Below are 24986 nucleotides of genomic sequence, written 5' to 3'. Positions count from 1 at the left end.
TCGCTTAGGGCATGTTACACCTCTGCCTTGACAGCTCATTGCCACAGCTGCAACAGATTTGGAGATAACCCAGGGGAGCCACACCACCTCCCTCAAAGCAGTTACCTCTGCCACCACCGCAATGAGGACCCTGGTCCCTTACTCCTCCATACACCTGTATCAGGAATCATAGGTAGATGCAACTGCACCACAGCATCCCTCTTGATACACCCCTCACTATGGGGGACCCATGCCCATTCAAACTGTACCAGCTCTCAACCTAGGACCCTGGGAAATTTTGTGCTTCCACCTTTCCTACAGCCTATATGCCTCCACAACACAGTACCAATAACCTGGGCAACTTCCATTGCTCCTTGATATGGAAGTCTTCTGCCACGCCTCATAGAACTGATCTCCATTGCCAAAATGCACATTCTGGATCTCTGCTCCCCTTGACTTTCATGGCCTCAGTTTTCACCACTTGGTTCTGCTGATCACCTTCAGCCTCTCATCCTTCAACCCTCAGCACTTACACTTGCCCCTCATTTTGATTGTCCCTGGACCTCCCCTTAAGCTCCCCAGCTCTGCTAGTCACCTTCAAGCCACTGACCTTTACTCCCCACACCGCCAATGTCATCTCACCACTCTGACCCCTAGCTCCATGGTTCCCTGGCCTTCTTTCCCAGCCATCTGCCCTGAAGCTTCCTTATCTTCCTGCTGCCTGCTGGGAGCTGTCCAGCACAAGGGCCAGAGCTTCTTGTTGGCCTATGTAGAGCAGGAGCACATGGACAAAGCATGCTCACAACAGCACTCCCAAGAGCTGTGCAGAAATGATACAGAGGTACCAAATAATCTGGATGTCTGTGATGCCAAGAAGAGTCAGCCTGGTTGCCCACTCTTTGGACTGCTGCTATATAAGAGAAGTATGGGAAATAAGAAATCTCACTAGCAGGAGATGTCATGGAGAAAGGAACTAAAAGCTGCAAATAAAACTAGAGTCATGCTTAGGAGAGAGAAAAGTCAAGGGAAAAAAACAAGGCAGTACACAGATTGGGCAGAGGAGGGAAGGGCCAGATGGCAGAAGGGGGAAGGAAGAAGAACAAAACAGAAATGATGAGAAGGTAAAAGATCAAAAGCAGAAAGTACAAATAACTTTTTCTAAGAAGCCCAAACACTGCTTTCATTAAACAATTAAAATACCTAAAACACTTCCCTCCAATTTCTATGTAAGCAGCTGCTACAATGATCCACATTAGTTATTATTTGTAGTAATAGGTCCCAAAGTCCCCAAGAAACATCTGAGCCCTTGGAGTAGGTGCTGTATAAACTCACAGTAAAAAAACAGACCATGACAGTGAAAAGATAAAAGATATTGAGTGAGATGGATACAGCATGCAACTACAAGCGTTGGGGATTCTTTTTTTCCACACCTCCATGACAGGCAACATACGAGGGGTGTAGAAACAAAGGTTAATATCAAAACTAAGACAGCATTTACATATAATAGAGAGAGAGAGAAAGCGAGCAAGCGAGAGCCAGATTCATTATGCATGATATGTCACGATCTGGCATGAGGTGACACATTCATTTTTAAGATAGGATGCACATTATGGTAAGTTTGAGAATCTATCCTTTGTCCCTGATACCAATATGCAATTCAAATAACAATGACAGTAACTGCCCTTATTCTCACCTCCCCACTCTTCAGCATATCCAGTAATCAAGTAAAGTGGGGCTAAGTGGCAGCCCTCAGGCCACATGCAGTCCCCAAGGAATTAAACTGCAGCCCCTGTGCTCCTGGTCTGAATACCACTCCCCACTTTGCTCTCTTGCTGCTGCTGCCAGAGACCCCAGGCTTCCCCTCCCTCCTCCAGCTTCTGCTGCCTGCCTGTACCCTAAGGGACAGGACTGTGGAGTGGAGTGGAGTGGAGTGGAGTGGAGTGGAGTGCAGCATAGCAGTGTGGCCCATCCAGTTGAGAGATCCTGCACCCAGAGGGCTCAGGGAACCCAGAGACCCTGCCTGACATCCGTGCCAGTATGGAACACCAGTAGTTACTCAACACACAGTAGGGAAAGGGGCTGCGCGACGAGACTACACTGTGCATCATGTCCACGCATGCAAAAGGACTGCATGGTGTGGCATGTCCATGCATCAGGGCCACAGGGCATTTCAAGGGTTCGCATGGCACATTGGGAGCCATGCAGTGCAATGAGATGATGTGCTCGTGTGACACAGGATGTGGCCCAGGCAACATAGAGCGCAGGGCTGTGCAGCCCATGTGGGTGTACGGCCTATGATCCCCAGGGGGACATCCACAGATGCCGCCAGAAGAGTCGGCAACAGGGACAGAGCTGGTGAGCACCCACAGACAATGATGCCAGCGTCAGACCCCCCGTGCCTCCCCTACCAGTCACCTATGAGCTGGACACCCCTGAACTAAAGGATTTTTTATATTCTATTAGTCTACCATGTCAAGCCTGGTCAGGTCTCTTCATTAGCTTGATATCTCTTTCCAGAGAAGGTCCAAGTGCTCATCATCATTTTTAGGGATCTGCACACCTTTGCCATACCTCTTGTCTATTATTGCTCCCCATCTCACCTTCCATGCTGTTATCCCACTTCTTACTTTTCTCCTCTTTTTGTCCTTGCTCCCGTTTTCACCTTCATGTCTTCTCACACTGCTCCCCTATCCTTAGAATAGTGTGTTCTTCCCATGCCACACTTACCCTCCATCAAATCCCACTCAGATCCCTCCTGAAAACCTGCCCTCTGGTGCCTTGCCTAAGATTGCTGATTTTTATGCCAACTTTGTTGGCCATTCCTCCTTTTTTTGTCTCAGAATCAGTAACTATTTTAAAATGTCAAAATGTATGGGACCTGCTTGTATTTCATATTCTTTTTTTGCTTTTAACTGTGTCACACCTTCACCTATCCTCTTCCTTTTTCTGTCAGATTCACATTCTGTTTGTCTAATTTATACTACAAACCCCACCGGGCAGAGATCAGGTCTTTTTCAGTCTTTCTGAAGCATTCTGCAAAGTTATGGAGTTGAATTAAATTTTTAAGGAATACTCAAAAGAGATTTCTCCACTGTTCCTCCTAAAAAGTTATCTGCATGCTTCAGGACAGCTTATACTCTTGTACCTGGTAAACAGCACAGACTCCCTGCCATTGCCGTTTCATATAACTAAACCTCATAGCACACACTGTATTTCCTAGCTACTTTTATACTTCTAGAATGCTTCTACCCAGAGATGTCATCATTATGTAAAAAGTAGGCATGCTTCCCTATATTTAATAGAAGGGAAATTCTGTATAAAGGAAAATGTCCTTAATTTTATCATGTTCTCATTCAATTATCAACAAACCACCGACATGCAGTTATATTTCCTATCCCTTTACACATCAGAAAGTTAAAATAGTAAGCAGAGCATCTGGCCCCTGAATCACATAGGAAATATGTAGTCTAATCAAAAACAGGCATGTATGTTTACATAAAGAAGCAGCAAATTGAACTGCTTAGTAACAGAAACATTTCACCACTGATTAAAATCCCATGTGCTTGATTATGGGTTCTAGATGTTATATGCAGTGCATATAGCAATACTGGTTACTGAGCTTTGTTTTCATTTTGTTAATTTTGTCAAACTGAAACTACTGTGACTGAAATTCTCCAAGGTTTGTTTTTGACATGGGGTGACAGCTCTGACAGTCTAATAAAAACAGTTCACTTACTTTCAAGGACTTACTTAGTAGATAAAAGGTCACATTGCTAAAGTTTGGCAATTTTGTAATTAAAAACCACATTAGTGCCCTAAGAATTTGGATTAGGAAACTGAACTCTGGCAAAGCCAGCAGAAAGAACTCTATCACTGTCCCTTTGAAGAATCTCTTGGACTTCTGAGTTATAAACCTAGCAATACTGCTATGTGTGGTGGAGTTTGTACAAGAGTTCTTCATTCTGCCTCCAAGTTTGAAATCTTACTATGCTAAACACAGTCTTCATTACTAGTGAACTTCCCCAAACTTTTTGACAGTGCAGGTGATGAGGGGTTGTGCATAAAAACACTCTTTCACCTAAAGGGAGCACCAACAGTGCATACCTCTTCCACTGGCTATATGTAATCATTCTCTGCATGTGACATGCATTAAGTGAAGCTACTATTTTAGAGAAGAAATCTTATCATAACTTGAGCAAGGCAGCAAGTACCATTCTTCCTATTTTTCAAATAGGTTAAGTTACACAGAGTGAGTTCACATAAAGCTAGGAATAAAATACAAGACTTTAATATAGCAGAACCAATATAGCAGTTTAATGTAGCAGTTTCGTTCAACAGCCACACTGCCCTCAGAGAGAATGCATCAGCTTCTCTCTTTGTTTGGCTGTTCTGTCTATAAAATGGGGCTAGTACTACATGCCAAACTTAACAAGACACTGGGTGTGTCTACACGAGATCCTGAATGCGCAGTAGACTAATTCTATTGTGTATTAGTCCATCACAGCAAAAGCCATGCCAATGCACTAATGCACAGTAGAATTAGATTACTGTGCATCAGTGTCACTAAAACAACACGCACCATGCAGCAGCGCCAGTTATTACAGGTGCTAATCTTAATGTGCAATAACACTGGATATTATGCACGTGCATATTATCAATTAATAACATGAAAACTACTACCCAGGTGCTTTAACTCTCAAGTTTCCTGCTGAAATCACAGGACCATATGTTCCTCCCAGAATCAATGCTGATGTGACTGTGTCATCATTTAACTAAAAACTATAGGATCAAATTCTATTCCACCAATTAAGCATCTAAGTGGACTCAGGCACCACATCTGAGTCTACTCCACCCTGTTCACGTCCCTTAAGATCCATAAATGCATTTACTTACTCTTATGTTTGAGTTAGAAAAAACACCCATGAGGAAAATGAAGACCCGCCCCACCAAATCTTTTGCATTAACATCTTTTTAGTGACTCAAGCAGGGGAGAAGTTATGCACCTAGTAGGTAAAATAGAACCTGGCTGTCCAAACTGAATACAACACTCCTAATGATTAATTCACTATGGACTACAGCAGAGACAACAGTTTCCTAGGAAGCTGTTTTATCTGCTGGTGACAAGATGCTCCAACAGCCTGGTCAAAAAGTTTAAGTTCTTCTAGGGCAGCAGACGAAGTCAAATGTGAACATAAGGATGTACCTACTTCTTCCAAATATAAACAGATATGGAACTAATTCATAGATTCCTGTATGCTTGAAGAAAAATAATTGTCAGTGTTTCAGCTTTACTGCCATGTTTTTAAGCCAAAGGTTAATTTGAGGACTCTCAACCGTGAACGGAGCTATATCAATTTACATCACCTGGGGTAAAGTCATGAGGTCTCCTTTATGTAAATGTGTGTAAGGTCAACACGTACTAGGAGTAACTTCTGCACTAAAAGCTCATGGAGTTATACAGATGTTAAGTGACAGGAAAAATTATCCTACTGAGGGGGGAGGGGGAGGTTTCATATTAATTCTTAAAGTACTGTGGAAAACTGAGATACCATGGCTTAAAACTCCCACACTTCTTCACAACAGGATTAACACAGCAGGATTTAATTGCGGATTATTTAAACTATAAAAGTCTCATATTTTTAAGGTTACATTAAAAAAGCAATGCATGCCAGGTTTACTTATACAGTATACATACTTGTCTCTGCCTGTTATAGCTAGAATTGCGTCTTCCTGAATGGCTCTGAGGTAGCACATTTTTGCCTGTTTTCAGTTTGAAAAATACTACTTTGGAAATGGTTTCTAGAGAATAATAATGTCCATGTTTTCCAAATTACCTTTGAAATTTCCTCATGAATTTCACCAACCTTCCACATTTAATCTCATTGATTAATTCACATGCTGTGGTCTAATGACCCATATGTCTCTGCTGGGTAAGCCACTAATGCCAGTGCCACATTAACCTATTAACCTTTCTTTCAAAAATAACCATTACATTCATGCAAATAGAATAAGAAGTCAAGCACTAAAAGAAGAGTAGTTAGTACTCTGGAACAACATGCTAACATAGATGTCAAAACTAGCTAAAATTAAAAACAAAGCAGCATACTGAGAGTAAGGCCAGGTACAGACATTCAGTTTCTCCTGGGAGGGTCACTGCTCTCCCAGGGACAACCACGAGCATACAGATGTTCAGGATTTGTCTCTCAGAGCAAAAATGGCTGCTTCAGGAGAAAAATAACCCCAGGAACAACTGGGGTTAAATCACTTCCAGGAGAGTTTTTCTTGCAAGCTCTCTGTTCTTCAAGGGCTCAGCATTCAAATGTCTATTCAGGCATCTTCATGGAAGTTTTCCACCAGGAAAACAAACCCAGCAGAATTCTCCCAGATCATTTGACTGTGTGTACACAGCCTAAGTGGTGGCAAGACTTATACTGCAGGGATTACTTGTTTACAAATAAGGTAGCCCGCATTAATTAAGAATGCCTACATTATAAAGGGTAAATGAGGGAAATGATTCTGTAGCATTTACTCATTACTTCAAAGATATATACAGCACAAGGGCATGATCCCAGAAGGTACTGACTGACCGTCCCTCTGAAGTGCAAATTGCCTTCAACTCCCACTGAAGACAATGGCATGGAGGCCACTTAGTATATCTCAGGAAATGTGCATCACCTCGGTTCCTGAAAGCTTGTGCTCTCTTTACCCCTCTTATTTAGGTAACTATACAGGCACAGATCTACCCTTCCTTGTGACTGACTTCAGACTCACAGGGCTAACTACCTCTTGGAAAGGCCACTTTGCATTGTTCTCACTAGTGATCCTTTTTGCATCGTCGCTCAGTGCTTTCAGAAAGGAAAGGAATAAAAGGGCAAGAAATGCAGTTGGAAAAACTCAAACCAATTTAGCCAAACATTCAAATCAGGGGTGAGAAAACCCATCACGCGGCATCCATAACCCACGATGAACTTCAGAGCCTTACGCTCCCACTTCCTCCTGTCCTAACGGGTTTGCCATTGTTCCCGGTCCTTACAGGCTTAGGAAGACCCCTCGCCCGTTGCCAAAATAAATCCCTAGGATTTCTGGGCAGAAGTAAAAAGCGGGCGGCGTGCTTAGCCCAGCCCGGCATCCCAAAGCGTTCGGTTGCCCCGCTTCCCAACCGAAGGGGACCCCCGGTTTCCTGTGCATACAATGGAGCATCCATGGCACACATCGCAGCAGTGATGGAGCCACATAGCAACCAAGATGCAAGGGGGGGAGGCGAAACTGAAACGCGGGGGCTGGGGCTGCCTTTGGGCTGAGGGGGGCGACCAGTCCGGTGGAGAGGGCTGCACAAGGGGTTACTCTTTTTTACCCTCCCCCTTCCTTAGGGTGAAGGGCAGCATGAAGGGAGAGAGGCTCAGCTGGGGGGGGGGGGGGGAGGCACCTGCCAGCAGGGAGAAGGAGGGTGGGCGCGCGCGGGCAAACTTCTCCCCCACCTCATTTCTCGGCTCCCCCCAGCCCAGCTCCTTTGTTCCCGCGCACACGTGCCGGGGGGCACTTACCTGAGCAGTTGATGCCTTTCCCCTTGCCGCTGCTGCCCTGGCAGTCGGCGGCGGGCAGCGGGTGGGAGGCGCGGCCCGGGGGCAGGGCGGACAGGGCGAAGGCCAGCAGGGCCGAGGTGTAGCACAGCGCGAGCGGCGGGCGCCGGGCGGCGGCGGGGCGGGCTCCCTGCATGGCGAGCGGCGGCGGCAGGCCCCGAGCATCAACCGCGAGCGCTGCCCGCGCCCGCCCGCCCGCGGCCGGCCCTCAGCATCCCCCTGGCCCGGCCCAGCCCAGCCCAGCCCGCTTCGCTCCGGGCCGCCGCTCGCGCTGCAACAAAGGGAGCGGGGCTGGGGCTGAGGCGGCGGCAGCGGCGGCTGCTCGCGCGGGGGGAGGGGGAGGGGGAGGCGCACACGTGATGGCAGCGCCCCCCGCCCCGGGAGACAAGGGGGCGCCCCGCGCACAAAGGGCTGCCCCGGCCGCGGCAGCGACGTCTCTGTTCGCCCTGCGGGGGCTGCTCGGAGCAGGCGGAGCGCCCGGGTGGGCTGGGGCAGGGGCACGGACCCCCCCCCCCCGGTCCGCTAGGCCAGCCCCCCGCTTGAGTGAGGCAGGATCCTCCCCGTGCAAGCCACCCCGCACCGCCCACCTCAACTCCGCCTCGGGTTGGGGGGGCCATCACAGAGGACAGTCCGGTTTACGAAACCCCACGCCTCTAGGTCCTAGGGGAGCTAAAGGCGCCCGGTTTGGTATCAGTAAAGGACAAACCGGACTGTCCCCTGTGATGGCCACCCTGCAAAACGCGCCTAGCACCCCAGCCTGCCACAGGCAAAGCGACGGGACCGCGGCAGCGCCACGAGCAGTCTTTTTTTTTTTCTTCTTGATCATCTTTTTTGTTATTTATCTTTCAAAGCAAGCAGAACCGCCTGCCTGCCTGCGGGGAAATCCCCCCCCCCATGGTTCAGCAGCGGAGCATTTGCCTCCCTCAAAGACTCCCCCAGTGCAGACCCGGACCCTCGTCCCACAACACGCTGCTGTGTGGGGACAGAGGGGGCTGTGCAGAGCTTGCCCCTCACAGGTCTTCAAATGGGTTTATATCTCCGCAGTCGCAGGGTTAAGCTGCAAAAGGAAAGGCCACAGAAGTTGGAAGAAGGACCAGCAAAAAGATGTACACAGCCTGAAGTGAAATAGCGAATTCCTATTGGCTTCCAACATGCCCCGTGGATGGTGCCCGTTGGACTATGCCCATTACGCACAGCTCTTTTTTTTAGACGCTATTAGCTGTGCTGTAGGGGTCAGGTGGCAGCCAGGGAGGGCTGTGTCACTATGCATGGGCTGTGAAGCGGGGTGGGTCACCTGGGGCATGGCCTGACCAACTTTCCACGTGTTAATTTAGCTAGCTATGCAGTTAAAAAAATAGCTGTACAGTTTTAACCGGAATGACAACTGCGCATTTGTGGGTTATATAAATTAACGTGCTAAAAGCTGGCCAAGCCATACCCTGTCCTGCAACCTATGTTGCTGTGTCTACACCTGTTGTGCTTAACCAGGGTATCCCAAGATGTCAGGAGAGAAGCAGATAGGTGCAGACTCAGTCTCAGTCTCTTCCTGGCCATTCCCCTGCCCTCAGTGGCTGGCCCCTCTGCAAGGAGGTGAGCACTATAACAAATAAGTTTGTTTTTGAAATGGGGTGCTGCTCAACTCACAAAAGTTGTGGGGAGGTGCCGGGAGCCTAATGAGAGGTGCCTTGCCTTTAAAAAAGATTGAGAACCACTGCTCTGTACTACAGATGGTAATATAGAACAGAAATACACAAGCTGCCTTTACACAAATAACCTTTGTTTTGTTATGCTTAACAAACCCACTTCTATGCCACATCTATGCAACAAGGGGTGAAGTTACAAGTTACATTTAGACCCTGCTAAATCGGTGGACTGTTAAGCCATGTTAAAGGTAGAACATGCTTCGAGCGGTCACATTGAGGGTTAATGCCCTTCCTTACCTGCACAGCTCTGACTTGCCACTAGGAGGGCACCTGGGTTCTACCCCTGCTCTGGACAGGGGAGGAGGAAGGGGACAGGTGCATTTTGGGATGCTGGAGTGCTGCAAATTGCTCGTTTTAGCTCTATGGAACAGACTGAAGTTACCCTAAGACAAACTAGGTAGTACAACCAAGAGTAAACCCTCACCTGAAGTGGCATAACTTTGAGACTCAGAGGACACCATGCACAAGTTAACGAGCTTTAACATGCAGACACTCCTGTTTTGAGTGCCCTTTAGTGTGGTCTATGTGTAACCACCCAAATTTGCCACATCCAGAAATGGTGTACTCAGACACACCATGTTACTCTGGGTAGGCTGTCTCCTAAATGGGAAGCTGTATAGCTAAGTCCTCAGTGCCATGGGCTTGCTAATTAGCCCATCTCTGCTAATTAGCCAACTCAGTGTGGCACAAACACGGTATTGCCTCCAGCCTGCTCAGAGCAGCACAAACTTCTTCGTGGTGCACTGCTGCAGAGCACAGGAAAGTTGTCATGTAGAGGTGGCTTCTGTTTCCTTGTGTAAAACAGACTTTACATTCCCCTGATCATCTCACTTCCTACACTTGGTCTGGTTGCTTTCATTTCTCTCAACTGCAGGTGACCAGAACTGTACAGTGTTCCACATGAGATTTCTTTAGGGCTTGTACAGTAGCATAATGCTTTCCTATCACTGTTGTATATACTTTGCCAGGTATATCCTAGAATTGCATTTGCCGCCTTCGTGGATGAATGATGTTATTGGTTTATGGTCATCCTGTGATTGGCCAGGCATTGGAAATGCCCAGGTCCTTCTCCCCTTCAGCCTTTCCCAATGGATAAATTACCATTTTACAGCAGAAATATTTGCTATAAGTCCTTAAGTTAGTGGTTCTCAACCTTTTTAGAGTCATGGTGCCCCTCATTAGGCTCACAACACCCCTTAGAAAATGCCAGCTCTTAGCTTTCATTCATGTTTTGACTACAGAAAAATAATAGAGTAATCCTTCTGTTGCAAGAAACTCAGAAAGGCCACCGCAGAGCAGGATGTTTTTGACACTATGGATTGCTGTTTGAAATCACTGGTTTTAACCTGTGACTCATGTATGGATGTTTGCACACCTAACTCTGTTAATATTGTATGGCAGCACCTTTAAAAGGATCTCACAGCACCCCAGGGTGCCACAGAACTCTGGTTGAGAATCACTCCCTTAAATAAATGACTTTGCATTTTGAATTATTACATTTATGCTTTTATATTAAATTTCATCCTATTTCTATTTATCCATTCCTGAAGGCTCTTCTTCAGTTCCTGTTATCCCAATCTTCTTTTTTATTGACAAGGCCTCTCAGCATTGAATCATCAACAAATTTCATTCACGTACACTTATTATTTGCACTCAGGTCATTAATGGAAATACCAAGTAAGATCAGTCTCAAGAACAACTCCAAAGGATCTCCGTTCACAACTTCCCTCCAGCCTAACATTTCTCCTTCTAGCACAACCAATTGGCATTTTGTCTTTAACATGCTCTTTACTCACCTTACAGTTCTTGCACTAATTCCCATCTTCTACAGCTTATTTTATAATTTGCCATGGGCACAGTTTCAAATGCTTTAGATATTTTTAAAATAAGATACAAATATAGAAATAGGAAGATTTGAAACAAATCTCTCATGGGCTCTATTTTGGTTTGTCTTCTGTTTCTGAACCCCTATGATTGGCACTCCTCCTGTATTTTTTTAACTAGATGAGCCTTATCTGACTTTTGTCATCCTGGCTGGATACATCTCTGGTTAGTCTTTAAGTGGGTGATGCAATCATGCCTGATTGGCAAATTCAGATGATGTCATCTGGATAGTCATTCTTCTGTTCTCTGTCAAAAAGACCACTTTCCTGCCAGCTAAATGAAGCAAAGGAATTTTAAATGCATGTAAACAAGCTGCCTCAGCTTTACAAATTTGTTACAGGCTAATAGAATTCCACAATGAGAATATGACAGACCTAGCATTTCTTTGAGATCCTGTTAAACCATATCATAATTTGGTGCTAGCGGTCTTTGGCAAATAAATATGACCTTATTTTATGTATGATTAGTCTTCCATATGCAGAAAAAAGATTATCCTTCATCTCACACTCAATTTTTCCCATGCAATAAAAGAACAGCTACCTAGAGTGCCTGGAATCTTCTGCTGCCTCAGATTTTAAAGCTAGCTTCTTAGTCTTCTCTTTTTCTATTGATTGGAGAGGATAGGGAACACAGATTAAGAGGAATGAGGTATATGTGAGAAGGGGAAACAGTGACAATTCCAGTGAGAGGAGTTGACTTTGCTAGAAATGTGTATTCAAGCTGGAAATAGTAGCAAAAATGACGTTCATAACTTGGATTTCATTTAATTCATAAGTGTAGGGGGTGGGGGGAGCCAGCTGTGTCCCTTAATGAAATAGCTCCATATCCAGGGCCGCAAGCATCATAGCTGGTGATTATGTCATGGAATCTTCTCCCTGTTCTCTTTTTGCTGAAGAATAGTACTTACAAATTTCAGCTTATGTTGACAACAAATGTATGTATCTATCCTGTGTATTTCTGAGGGAAACCTCAAACATATAAAACAGGTGGAAACAGGAGCACTGTTGTGTGCCTGAATCTGAAATTTTGAAAACTGAATATATGGGGCAGTATGAAACATATTAAGTGTAATAGCAAAATATTTAATAGATAGCAAAGGATCTATTGCACTGCATGGTTGCATGGTGTGATTTTCTGTTTAGTGAATTACAACTCTGTATTCTCAAATGAAATTAAAATACCACAGAATTTCAAGTCAACCCCTCCTGAGTAGCAAAGAATGTAGGAATCTGGCTCCAAGCTCAGATCCACCTCACTGTGCAATACATAGAGTGTTAGTCAAAATACCTCACACCTTTTATTTAACCACATGTGTTCACCTGGGTCACAGGTGCCTTTTAATGAAGACCTTTTCTTTACTGAAAAGGCTTTTTGTGGCAACAAAGGAGATATTCCCTTTCCAGGGTATAGATATCTACCTACTCTGTTCTATCAGTCTGGGACCAAGACTGCGATAATCAAGCATAGCAATCATGCAGACTTGATTTCCTCTGTTCTCCTCTCCCATATCTAACTTGGGGCCAAGTGATTCAATCACCCGTTGACAGTTCTTAGTGTTTAGTCAATTTTTCAGGCAGCAGTGTTGGCAGGAGGAGCTCTTTCAGGGGGATAAAGTGTCTACCTTATTCCCCTCAGTTTCTCTATCTTTTATCTCACCTTTGCTTCCTCTCCTGATTTTCTTTTTTTCTAGGTTTTGTTTCATTTCTACTCCATGTTTCTGTTGCTTTTTCCGTGCCCTTCCCCTTTTTTCACTTCCCCTTTCTTCAGAGTATCACTCTCATACTTCTCACCTGCCTCCCTCCTCTACCATGATGCCTTTTTTTCCAATCCAAAGCCCATTCATGTCGTAAGGATGATTCCAATGGATCAGGTATTATATCTCTTTCTACTTGTATCATCAGATATTGTCAATCTATCATTTAACATATTTCATCAATACAGATGTATTGGAGGTTTTCAAGACCTGACTAGACAAAGCTTTGGTTGGGATGATCTAGTTGGGGATGGTCCTGCTTTGAGCAGGGGTTTGGACTAGATGACCTCCTGAGGTCTCTTCCAGCCCTCATTTTCTATGATCCTATGAATTGGAAGTGTGCACATGTCCTCACACACATCCATGCAGGATTGTTCTCAAGTTTGTTTTAGCATGGTTTTGGGTGAGTTCAGTTTTAAATATCTTAAATAATGTGGGTTTTATCATTTCCCATTTGTCTAAGACCCTTTAGTCTAATAAATCTCAACAATGCATTTTTACTAATATTTATCTTAAGTTTAACTTGTTTAGTTCCATCATCACTCACAGTCCATAAAATCTGCTCTATGGCATTCATTACCCCTTTCCATACAAGGACTCATAGCACCATGCCACAGGACAGGCATTTCCTAAAACACCCTTTAGCCCTCCTCCTGAAGCTGGCACCCTGGGCAGCCAAAAGGAGAAGATAGGTAGGGGCTAAAAAAAGAACCAGAGTGGGGGGTAGCTCAGTGAGATCCACATTGCCTTGGAAGAGTGGGGTTCCGCCTCTCATGTCCAGTGCTTTTTCTGCATCTCGCATTTAATATTTGTTGGATAAAACAGACAAACAGTAATTGGCTAATTTCATCCCCCGCCCCCCAAATGACACTTATGCAGATATGGAATGAGACTAAGTTGCATAAAGGCGAAATAGGATTTGGCCCTTTATTGTCATATAGTAAAAATTAGCTCTTTTAATTTCTTCTCCTAAATCAGTCCCTCCAGCCCATTAATCATTGTTGTGGCCATTCTCTGACTTTGCTTTTATTTGCTGACAGCTTTTTGTAACTGAGAAATACTGCCATGCTCTGGTTACTGATCAGTAAAAACCATTTCCAGTTGTTTAGAAATTATTTTCTTTTATACATTAGGCTACTATGATTCTTTGTTTGTTGGGACCCTCGACAGTATAAATTTCCACAGGACTGCAATTTATTCAAAACCTAATAGCATGTATTTTAATAGGCACACAAAGGTAATGGCATATTATCCCAATTCTACTGGTTTTACGTTGACTTCCTGTTACATTTTATATGGCTTTTTAAAATCTGCTATTAGTGTTTAGTATCTTATATCAGCATCTGATCTCTTTATTCTGAATCAGATGGGTGTTTAGTTTTTTCTAAGTATAATCTTGAGATAAAGAGAACTAGGGATTTTTCTAATTATGGCCCCTGCTCTGAGAATACCCTCCGTGTTCCTACCTGTACTCCTCAATCAAAATGTAAAAACAGATTAAGCAATAATGTGCTTTATACTGCATTTAATTGTCCCTAATGACCAGTTTCAGTAATAGGATAATCTGAGACAGTTTTGTCAAGTGTTTTGTAAACTAATTTTTTTCTTTATAGATGCACACAAGCAAATGCCGTATACTCGATGTGAGTCCACTACAGACATACCAAAAAGGTCTATTACATTCCTGTTCCGTGACATGGAACAGAAAACTTATCTTGTTTGATAAGTAATTCAGACCAGCATAAGCTTCTTTTTCTTTTTGCTGTATTGTGTTGCAACTAGGGGTGCATCTACATGTACATGAATGCACCTTTTCTAATGCACATTAAATTTAGAATCTCCAATGTGAGGTACAAAGTTAATGAGCATTAGGCTGCACTAATGCACAGTAGGGCATTTGCACACCTTTTTAGTGACACTTAATGTGCAGTAGACTATTTTACTGCACATTAGCATAATGTCATTTTTTTTATGTAGCACTTTAATGCACAGTAAAAAAGTCTACTGCACATTAAACTGCACTTGTAGATGTGCCCCTAGATTCCACTTTCTTGGTCCTACCACTTTAGTTTTCCATGACTTTCCAACATTTATTAACCATTTCCATTAATCCCATAAGATGATTTTCATCAACCTGTGTTCACATTTTCCAATTTTTGATCTTTTTTTATCAATAGATATATTTGCAAGCTCTTAATTTTTCTAAATTGTCCAAATCTCACTTTCACAGATATTTTAGTAAGATTTTACATAAAAGGCCAACTTTTATTAACACTATTGTGTTAATTCATGACTATATACATAGAAAAAGCAAAAAAAAAAGAGCAGAAAGAAGTAAGATTAAAATATCATCGGATTGTATAACATTCAGAATGTACAAGGTTAATGACATATAAAATAGAACTATTAAGATGAGTACCAACTCCGGAAACATCATTGGGCTGCATAACATTTAGAATCTGTGCAATGTTAGTAGCATAGGAAATAAAAATATCAGGCTAAGCACCAACCCCAGAATTTAATGCATGTTCAGGTTAATGGGAGATTAGGAACTAGGAATAATAACATTTCAAAATGATAATTTATTCTTATCTTGTTATTTCACAAAGATCCAGAAAGGAATCCCAAATCTTGTGGAAACCCTCTGCTTGTCCATTAACATAGTAATATGCTTCTTTTCCAGTGGAGCAAGTCTATAAGCATCTGCAAAGCCAAGACTTATAAGTGAAAGGTTTATTCGATTTCCAGAACCTTGTGAAGTCTCTTTTGGTGGATAATAAGGATAAATGAATAAATTTCCACAAGCACTTGTCTGATATGAGTAAATTTATGTTTAGAAGTGTAAAACTATTGGGGGAATAAACTTGAATATCAATTTCCCCATGTTATGTGTTTTCTTCTATCTTCCAAAAGTTCTTAAATTAAGACAATACACAGTACATGAAACAGTGTGCCATCTGATAAGTGACATCTGGTATATGTCTGTGAGGTCACACCTTGAAATATGGCATTTCTGGCCAGTGCACAATAGGAAACCTAGAGCGAATTAGAATACATTTACAATGATTTTCTCATTTAGAGACATAGCTAGATGGACTGAACATGTCCTTCCCTTTATTGGAATTTTCATGAAGGTTTAAATCAGCTTTCCTTTCTTTAGTTAAGTGACCTAGTAATAATTGATTTATAAGCAGTTTTGTTTTTTATTTGCTTGTTCTATTTGGAGAAACTAGAAGACAAGGGCAGTATGGACCCCTCGACTTACCACAATTCCATAAGCAGACAAGGTTCCTTGGGTGAATTTGATATCTTTTATTAGACCAACCCAAATAATTGGAGAATATTTATTAAGCAAGCTTTCGGGTTCAAAAACCCTTCGTCAGGCTAAGGAAGTTTTAGCAGTTCGTGTGTGCTCTTCCTGGATATCAAATTCACCCAAGGAACCTTGTCTGCCTATGTCCTTAGACCAACACGACTACAACCTAAACCCCTGCACAATTCCATAATACATTTATAAGAGTCAGTATCACCTTGTCCCAAATGTTCTCGTATGTGTGTGAATGTGCGCACACATACATGTGTGTATGCGTGTGCGTGTTTTGAGCACAAAAGAAATGAACCAGTATCTCTTTCTGGCCTGCTGAGTGCCTTTTATCACAGAGCTCCCCCTACTGGACACTCACGAAACTGTTGTGTTGGGTCAAATCCCCTAGGGCTGCTAGCTCTGTAGCTGGAGCGAGCAAGTGTCACATGCAGCCGTGGGGCATGCACCATTTCAGGAAGAAGAGAGCACAGCAGCAAAGAGGGCATAAAGAAGAACAGCAGAGTGGACAGAGAACATGGAGCAGAAAGCAGAGGAGCAGATCAGGTGGAGACCACAGGGCAGGAAGCAAAGCAGAAGATTGGAAATGGAAGGGGATCAGAGTGGCACTTAGGGAGGGTGCAGGGCTAATTTGTGGCATGCCTGCCAAATAGGATCACTACCACTGCTCTAAGGTCATGCCTACATGATACACAAAACATGCAGACTGCAATTCTGTGAACAGAATGCCTCCTAATTCAGAGGAAGCCTAGTCATATTTGTGCAGCACTATGGGCTTCCTAGCACTGGACTAAAAGGGTCAATTATCTTGTTCCTCCTTCCACCTTTCCCTGCCCTCTCCTCTCCCCCCAAGACTAATTAGCTTTCCCCGAAACCATACAGATGCAACCACACTGTTTCAGGAGGGGAAGCAGCCAGCTGGAAAAGCAGGGTGTTCTTGAGGGTGCTGCTGAACATGGTACATTTAACATGGATATGACCTAAGCTGCTCTGGGACTCGCTAAGCTGTTTTGCCTGTTGGCCTTTTTGGCACTTTTTCTGGGCATAAGGGGCCAGATTCTATTCTGCTCATGTAAGTGGACATATGTGCCTAAGTGTGATTTTATTCCACCCTGTTCAAGTCCTAACAATGTTAATACACCTATTTTTGTAATGTACCATCATCTGACCCTTAAGGGTGAAACACAGGAAAATTGTGGAAAAGGACGATCTGTGCACTTTTTGTATTAACTGTTTTTCAGAGACTCAAGAAGAGTGGAATAGAGTCTCACTTAGGCACCTAAATCCACTTACATGCCTAGGAGGAATTAAGCATTGATTTTCTGTCTGTTACTATCATAAAGTATGCCCCTTCCAGGGGAAGCTCTGCCTTTGGACTACCTTAGAAGAAACCTTATTCATCTCCCTCTCCTGAAGGACCCCCCCTGAAGCCAACCCTGCCATGGCTTCTTGAAGGGCAAGCCTCTGTCTCAAGACCCTCTTGGCTCCTCTTAATCCCTTGCTACCCTGGTGATCCATAGAACCCCTGCCTCAGTATGCTCCTTCTTTGGTTAGCTTCTGGGAAAGGGAGTGGGGAAGGGGTTCCTCTTCAAAACAGGGAGGAGTACCAAGGTCCCAAACAACACGGCAGACAGCTCTGCTCCAAACAGTCTATTGTGCCACTACAGTTTCTTATTCAGACTCCCCCCATCCTCCCCCCTGAGATTTTCCTTTCTCTCTCCCCAGCTCTCTCACAGGCTAAGTACAGATGTTCAGAAAGTCCAAGGAGGAATATGTCTAACTTACATGGTTTTCTGTAAGCATCCTAGTTTAGATTAGTAGTGAAGAGAACACATTTGCCCTTTGGTAGGGGAGCAGGGTGCACAGGCTGCCTGCACTGGCTGAGACCAGCATGTTGGGACACTCCTGCAAGCCTCCCAGTATGCTCAGCAGGCTCCCTGGGCTGCTGGAGACTGATGAGTGCAGTCAAACACCCAGACCACCCCTGATTGGCTGCTGGGCATGGGAGAGCACACCCTTAACCCCCTACCACATCACTGCAAACCCTCCCCCATGCCCAGTCCTAGGCTTCCAGAAAAGCCCCAGAATGAGCATCCTTTGTCATGAGTTGCATGTGCCTCTGTGTCCCAGCCTGCACACACCCTGCCATGGCATCTTGCCACCTGCACCCAAGCAAAGAGACCCAGGAGCTGCAGCATGTCCTGCTTGTCACCTTGCATGACTCACTCTGGAAACTGTGGGACATCACATGCACCCACCTGTAAATGACCTGGCTGCTGGTTGTCATGGCATGCAGTTTCATGCTCCAGAACCAGCAGCCAGATGTCCCGTGCAGGGCCACCCACTGCACCCTGAGCCCACCAAGTGTCCTGGACTGGGCCACCAACTTTCATGCTGACAAGGACGAAGCCACCCAGATGCCATGGACACTGGGGTGTTCTGGCACTACCTCCAGACCATTGAGCACTGGTTCTGGGCCCATGCCACCAGCACTGACTGATGGGAGTGGATCATCCTGGGCATCTAGGATGACACACAATGGCTCTAGACCTTCAGCATGTGCCAGACCACCTTCATGGACATCGTTACCAAGTTGGCCCCCATATCACACACCAGGACGCATGCAGCCATCCCTCACTCCAGAGAAGCAGGTGGCCATTGCTGTCATGAAGCTGGCCGCACCCAGTAGAGGGCTGCTTTGCTTTCAGGGATTGGGGTAGCAGGGGACCATCCAGAACTGAGAATGGGGCCACAACTGCAGAAGTGGGGGTGAAGTTTGCCTTGAGGGGTCAGTACAATGACTGCTTACACTGTGAGACTCAGAGTCACCTGGCACCCATGGACTTTCCCCAGGGATCGGATCACAGGGGAGGAGGGAAAGTGCTGGAGTGCCATTTGCAAGCCTTTTCAGGTGCACAACTCAGGAATCACCCTGGCAGTAGGACTGGAGCAGCTGAGACAATGGTTCCCATGCAGGACTCCTGCCATCACATATGCCTTTCTTAGACTGGGAGGGAAGGAATGGGGTTGTGTAGCAAGGGGGAATTTTTCCTGTTCCTGGTGTACTGCAGCTCTAGTGGTTCTCATAGATAGCTGCATTTATCTTCTGTCCCTGACCTTGGTGTCTCCTCTGCCACAAGGCTGGCTGATCCCCTGTCTCAAGGCAAACTGTGCCCCAGCCAGCTGCTAGGGTGCAGTGTGCCTCAATGCACGCAGAAACAGGGAAGCAGCCAGCTTAGGGCTGCCTGCTCCCCCATATCGAGGCACACTGCACTGGGGAGTGTCTGGCTGGGGCTCAGGATGCCTCAGTGTGGAAGCTCTGCAGCATGTGTAGATGGGGAAACAGGAAGCCCTGGGCTGTAGGCTCCCCCGTCTCCACATGCTGCTCCCTGGCTGGCTGTGGCACAGGGTGCCTCAGCATGTGGGCTGCCTGCTAACTAGCTCCACGTTGAGGCACACTGTGCCCCCCCAGCATGAAGCAGTGCATGGTCCCACTGCAAAGCACATGGGCAGGGGAGTGCACTGCAGCACAAAGGACTGGCACAGATTTGTGCTGCTACTATTTATACTGCTGCAAACGCACACCCCTGCTCATGTGGATCCAGTCCCTGGTGGGTAGCAGAAGTAGCTGGAGCAATGAGAGGAGCAGCAGTGCTAGGGAGAGCTCAGGGCCAGGGTTTAATCCCTTGTGGGAAACATGCAACCCACAGACAGCCAGTTGGACAGTCCTGACCTAACACAACAAACTGAAACAGTAGCTTGCTTAGGTGTAAATATCCCTATTTTACAAATGCCATAGCCAAGAAAAAATATATGATTTTTTTTGCTGCAAGTCAATATATCTAAGTGGATTTAGGATTTTCAGAGGTGGGTGCTATCTCCAGCTTGTGTCATTATTTCTTGAGCAGGAGGCCTTAATTAATAATAGGGTTGTGAAGGGTAAAGAAGTATTAGCACTGGTTGGGAGAAGTGATTTTAAATCTTTTGAGCTCTTGGTTCATATCCCTTATGGGCCAAACCATATTTTGATGGAAGAAAGTAGGAGAAAGACAAAGATTGACTTTGTTCATGTTCCATCCAGAAGCTGCCTTCTGTGTGCACTGCTGAAGTGAAATGCTGAAGCAGTGATTATGCAGTGCTAGGTCATTTCAGTATTGTGCGTGTTTTTGTTTGTTTCTTTGTCAGTTTTGGTTTTGTTTCTGAGGCTTGGTTTGTTTGTTTTTTGGTATTCTGGCAAAACCAGCCTAATACTTCCCAAACCATACGTGGAAAATGACAGCTTTTGAAAGCTGAGACCTTGCCCACCTATAAATGGATTTTCAGGAATCCAACAAAAAGCAAGTCTCTGATCCTAGGGCTATCCTCATATCAAATTACAAAGCCCTTCAGCAAGCCCTGGAGGAATTTGCATTCTTCAAATAATGCTGCAAGAAACATTATATTCAATGGGAAGTGTTTAGGGAACTTAAATATAGGAATCACTACTGCTTTCCCAGTAATGGAGAGCTCAAAATAAAAACAGAATTTGCTGAATTCCCTTTCAAGAGAAAATGCTGCTGGGCTGAGGGCAGACTTGGGACATTAGAGCCCAGAAGAAATGAATGTACTGCTTGTGACAAATTGAAATGGGGTGAGGAGTTTCTGTAAGAGAAGCTGCATTTTGCATTTATTGTTATGTTATTGTCACAAGTGTTATAACAAATGCTCAGTGAATGAAGCAGATTCTAGACACCAGATTTTCAAAGGTACTCAGGACACAACATCAGCCACTTAGACATCAGATTTGTTCTACTTGGAAGCTTCTGGATACTGCAACTCCCAAGTAGAACAGACTCAATCCTAGACTCAGTCAAGCTTTGCTCCCAAGTACTGAGCTCTTTTCTGAAAATCTGGCCATGGAAGCTTACATCTGAGAACATCTAGGAAAGAACAGGGAGTTCAGGTAAACCCTCAGGCCAGAATTACATTTGGCAATATGTTATCAGAGCCTGCAAATCAGTGGTATACCAAGCACTTGCATAATTTTCATTCTGCAAAAATCTCTTGTGTTACCAATGTATAGAACAAGACAAAATGAAATCAGAATCTCACATCACTGTAAATTACTCTGCCATTTTTCATTCATGTTTGATGTTCAAGTTCTGGTTTCAAATAGGAATTTCATTAAAGAAGTCACCATTTGATAATTAAGTTATATCCCTCAAATAATCCTGGGTTTTTGGTTGTAGCCTTGTTGGTCTAAGGCAGAGGTGGGCAAAATGCAGCCTGCAGGCCAGATGCGGCCCACCAGGCCATTCTATCTGGCCAGCAGGTCCCCTAAAAAATTTAGAAAATTAATAACTCTGGCTGCCTGTCATGCAGCCCTCAATGGCTTGCCAAAACTCAGTAAGCAGCCCTCTACCCAAAATAATTGCCCTCCCCTGGCCTCTAAGGACATCAGCAGGCAAGGTTCTTTGAGTAGATATGATGTCTTTTATTAGACCAACTGAGTAGTTGGAAAAAAATTCTCTTGGCAAGCTTTTGGGGACAGTCACCCTTCTTCAGGCATGGGGAATCTCTGCTGTTCTGAGACTCCCAAGAAATGAAAGAATCCTGAAATGTTACTTCTTTCTGAAAAAAAAGTTCTTTTAGAAAGTTAATAAATAAGGACCTTCTTAAATCACAGCAAAACAAAGGGTTTTTCATGGGCCACTCATGACATGCTGCTTTCATGGGCATTTCATGGCATCCCCACCCCTTGGCGCTGATTGGGGGAAAGGCCCAATCTCTTGCCTTTGATTAGCAGAGACATCTCAGGAGGATGGAGGAACAAGGGGGCAGTTGCCATCTTGATTGCTGGTTGCCCTTTGTGCCGCCCCACCCCTTGGTGCTGACTGGTGGAGAGGCCCAGTAGGGGGAGGAGGGAGGTGGGATGAGGGGGCAGCTGCCGTCTTGTCTGCTGCCCTTTGTGATGCACCACCAGCTGGCCCCTTCCCTTTTCAGTAGCCAGGACCACTGGCTCCCACTGGAGGGCCAGCATTTTATTTTTATGAAGTTTTTGTTGTTGTGGATTTTGTGGATTTTGTAGACAATCCTGGATTTCGCGGTTTCCACAAGATCTGCAATATCTGCGAAGCTGTGAATTAAGTAGGTCCCTACTAATAAATAGTATACTTCAGTTGTCTTAGCGTTAAAAGCAACTGTTACTAATTCAAAGATATAACAGTAATGAGTCACTGTGGTTGGTTAAATGTTATTGTGTTGCATTGTGAAAAAAAATCAGCTTTCACATACAGTAGATTGCGTTCCGTTGAGGAAGAATGACTTTTCACATCTCACAAGTTAACACGTCCATAAACATGTCTTAGACTATATGAATAGCACCTTGTATATTTTATATTCTAATATTGAATTTTACTTATATCAAATTTTCTTTGTCTAATTACATTTTCTATTTGTAAAAGGGATTATTTATCCCCAGTGTAGTTTTCAGTATCACATTGGTAATATAACTCACATTGTTAATTAGAGACTTGAAATAGTTATATTATTCAATTGCACTTTTGTACTCTTTATTTCTTTCACTTTGTGGAAATATGCTTCTAGTGTATTAATAATTTATTTACATTTGCCTTGTCATAAAAAATAAAAAATTTTGAGCCAAAAAAGTAATCCTGTTTTATTCAATAATTTATCTCAGTTTTTTTGCTTTCTTGTCATGATACTTCCCATAACATTTTTTTCAGACCTCATAAATTAACAGAAGGCTTTTTTTATTTCTCTGAAATAATACCATATAACATAGATAAAATCAACTCTGTTGTTTCCTTCTTAAAAGTCAGATCATGTGTGATGCAACTAAATGGGCTAGAAACTAGACATTTATAGGTATTTGTAAGCTGTTTTTCAACTTCGGGTGATAGTCTATTTCCATTTGATCACTGAAGTAACAACTTTTTAGTTGTATGCATGTCATTTTTGGCACTCACACACAGGTAACCATTCTAGTCTTGGATGCAAAACCCTGTGCATGTAGATGACTACATATAACATGTACCTGGGCACAAGTTCTGGCAACAAACTCCTGGAGAAGGAGAGCCCTCCTATGTTTTAGCTCCAATAGCTAAGTGGCTAGGGCACTCACTTAAGAAATCAGAGATGACATATACTGAGTCTTCTCTTGCCCACAGAGGGGGTTTGAAACTGATCCTTTCAGATGTCCCAGCACCATGCACTAACCATCCAACCAGCAAGCAGGCATTATGCAAATTTTGCTCTGAGCCATTGCCCCTGGCATTCAGTATAGGCACTGAGGTAGAAAAATGGATGGAGATCACTAAAGCAGTTTTCACTTTATCTTACAAGCCGGCATGCTCCACTAACCGGCATGCCAGCTTGTAAGGTGCCGGATAACAGAACTTTTACTGTACCTCTAATATGAGGTACTACATAAATGCACAGTAGCTGGCACTACTGCACAGTAGTAAAGGCACACAGTCTTTTTGTGATGCTTAGTACACAGTAGACTAATTCTACTGCGCATCAGTGCATTAGCACAGCTTTTGCTGTGACACACTAATGCACAGTGTGAATTAGTCTACCGCACATTAAGCAGTTCATGTAAACGCACCCACTGGGACCAAAGTCCAGGCTAGAATACAGGGCCCTACCCCTCCAGGACAGCAGCCACCTCTCTGAGCCACAAAACCTCAGGCTTGCTCTTGTTTCCCTAGCCTTCCATATCTCTGTTTCATGGCTGCCTAGGGGGCAGCTTCCAACGGAACACCAGAGAATGACCTGTATAATGCCTGTCCCGAACTGTGGTGGTTAGATGGCTGGGATGCAAAATAAGAGAGACATGTAGAATGACTAACTTGTGGCATGATAGAGCATTGTGCTAGGATGTCAGAGAGATGCAGGCTCAAATCCCTTCTGGTTGAGAGCAGCCTAGACTATGTATGTATCTGTGTGCCTGCCTGGCTAGCGCATAGCCTAGTGCAGGGGTTGTCAACTGGGGGTATGTGTATCCCTGGCGGTACTTGGAAAGGGGCTAAGGGATAAGCATGGTTGGGTGGGGATGGAGCACCGCCACCTACCACTCTGTGCCGCTGCATCCCAGGAGCAGGGCCAGTGGGGCGAGGGCAGTGACTCCCCTCTGTGGGCCGCACAGGTGCCACCTGGCTGGCTGGACACAGTGGGGGGAGCTTGCATGCAGTGGCCGCTGCTGCCATCCACCACCCCACACTACTGCTGCATGAGAGACCCCCACATCCAGCCACTGCCACTGCCTTCCCCGCACAACTCTGCCAGAAGGGGTACAATCCTTAAACAAGGTTGAAAACCCCTGGCCTAGTGCTCATGTTAACACATCCACAATCTAGAGGTAATAGCATTACAGCCCATGCTTAAGTATAAAAAATGCCACTTACACAGATACAAAAGCTCTACGTAGGCATAGAAATGGAAATATTCTCCCTAGTAATCTTTTCCACTTCCATGGGTATAGAGGGACCTAAATCAAATGGATCTCACCTGAGTCTGAGAAAAAATGGGTGGGTTAAAAAGCAATATAATTAAAGTCTGAATCGTGATGCATGTGTACATATAGGGTAAATCAAAGGTTCTCAGGCTTCCTTAGTTCTGGAATGTACTGACTTTTGAGGATTTGACTTTGAAGCCTTAATAACATACTTGTAACATCTTTTTTGGGTATAATTATGTATTTGTTGCCCAAAAGTGTGCTAGGTGTTTAACATGCATATAAGGTTGGTTTCCTTAAGAATTTA

The 24986-nt window shown here is 44.4% G+C and overlaps 1 protein-coding gene across 2 annotated transcripts in view; it reads right to left on the bottom strand.

Annotated features, from left to right (window-relative positions):
- The window catches only part of TMEFF1 (transmembrane protein with EGF like and two follistatin like domains 1), a 245486-nt gene extending 237446 nt beyond the window's left edge, over positions 1 to 8040 (bottom strand). The window contains exon 1 of one of the 2 annotated variants that reach the window (XM_019491111.2): positions 7524 to 8040. In XM_019491111.2, coding sequence (XP_019346656.2) covers positions 7524 to 7724 — 201 coding nt within the window. In that variant the 5' untranslated portion in view covers positions 7725 to 8040. The remainder of the gene's footprint in view (positions 1 to 7523) is intronic. The other variant, XM_059724477.1, reaches the window with a different exon arrangement.
- Between the last annotated feature and the right edge of the window lie 16946 nt (positions 8041 to 24986).

This window comes from Alligator mississippiensis, chromosome 3 (assembly GCF_030867095.1).
Source record: "Alligator mississippiensis isolate rAllMis1 chromosome 3, rAllMis1, whole genome shotgun sequence".
In the NCBI taxonomy this organism is placed as follows: domain Eukaryota; kingdom Metazoa; phylum Chordata; order Crocodylia; family Alligatoridae; genus Alligator; species Alligator mississippiensis.
This window is presented reverse-complemented; position numbering and strand designations above follow the sequence as displayed.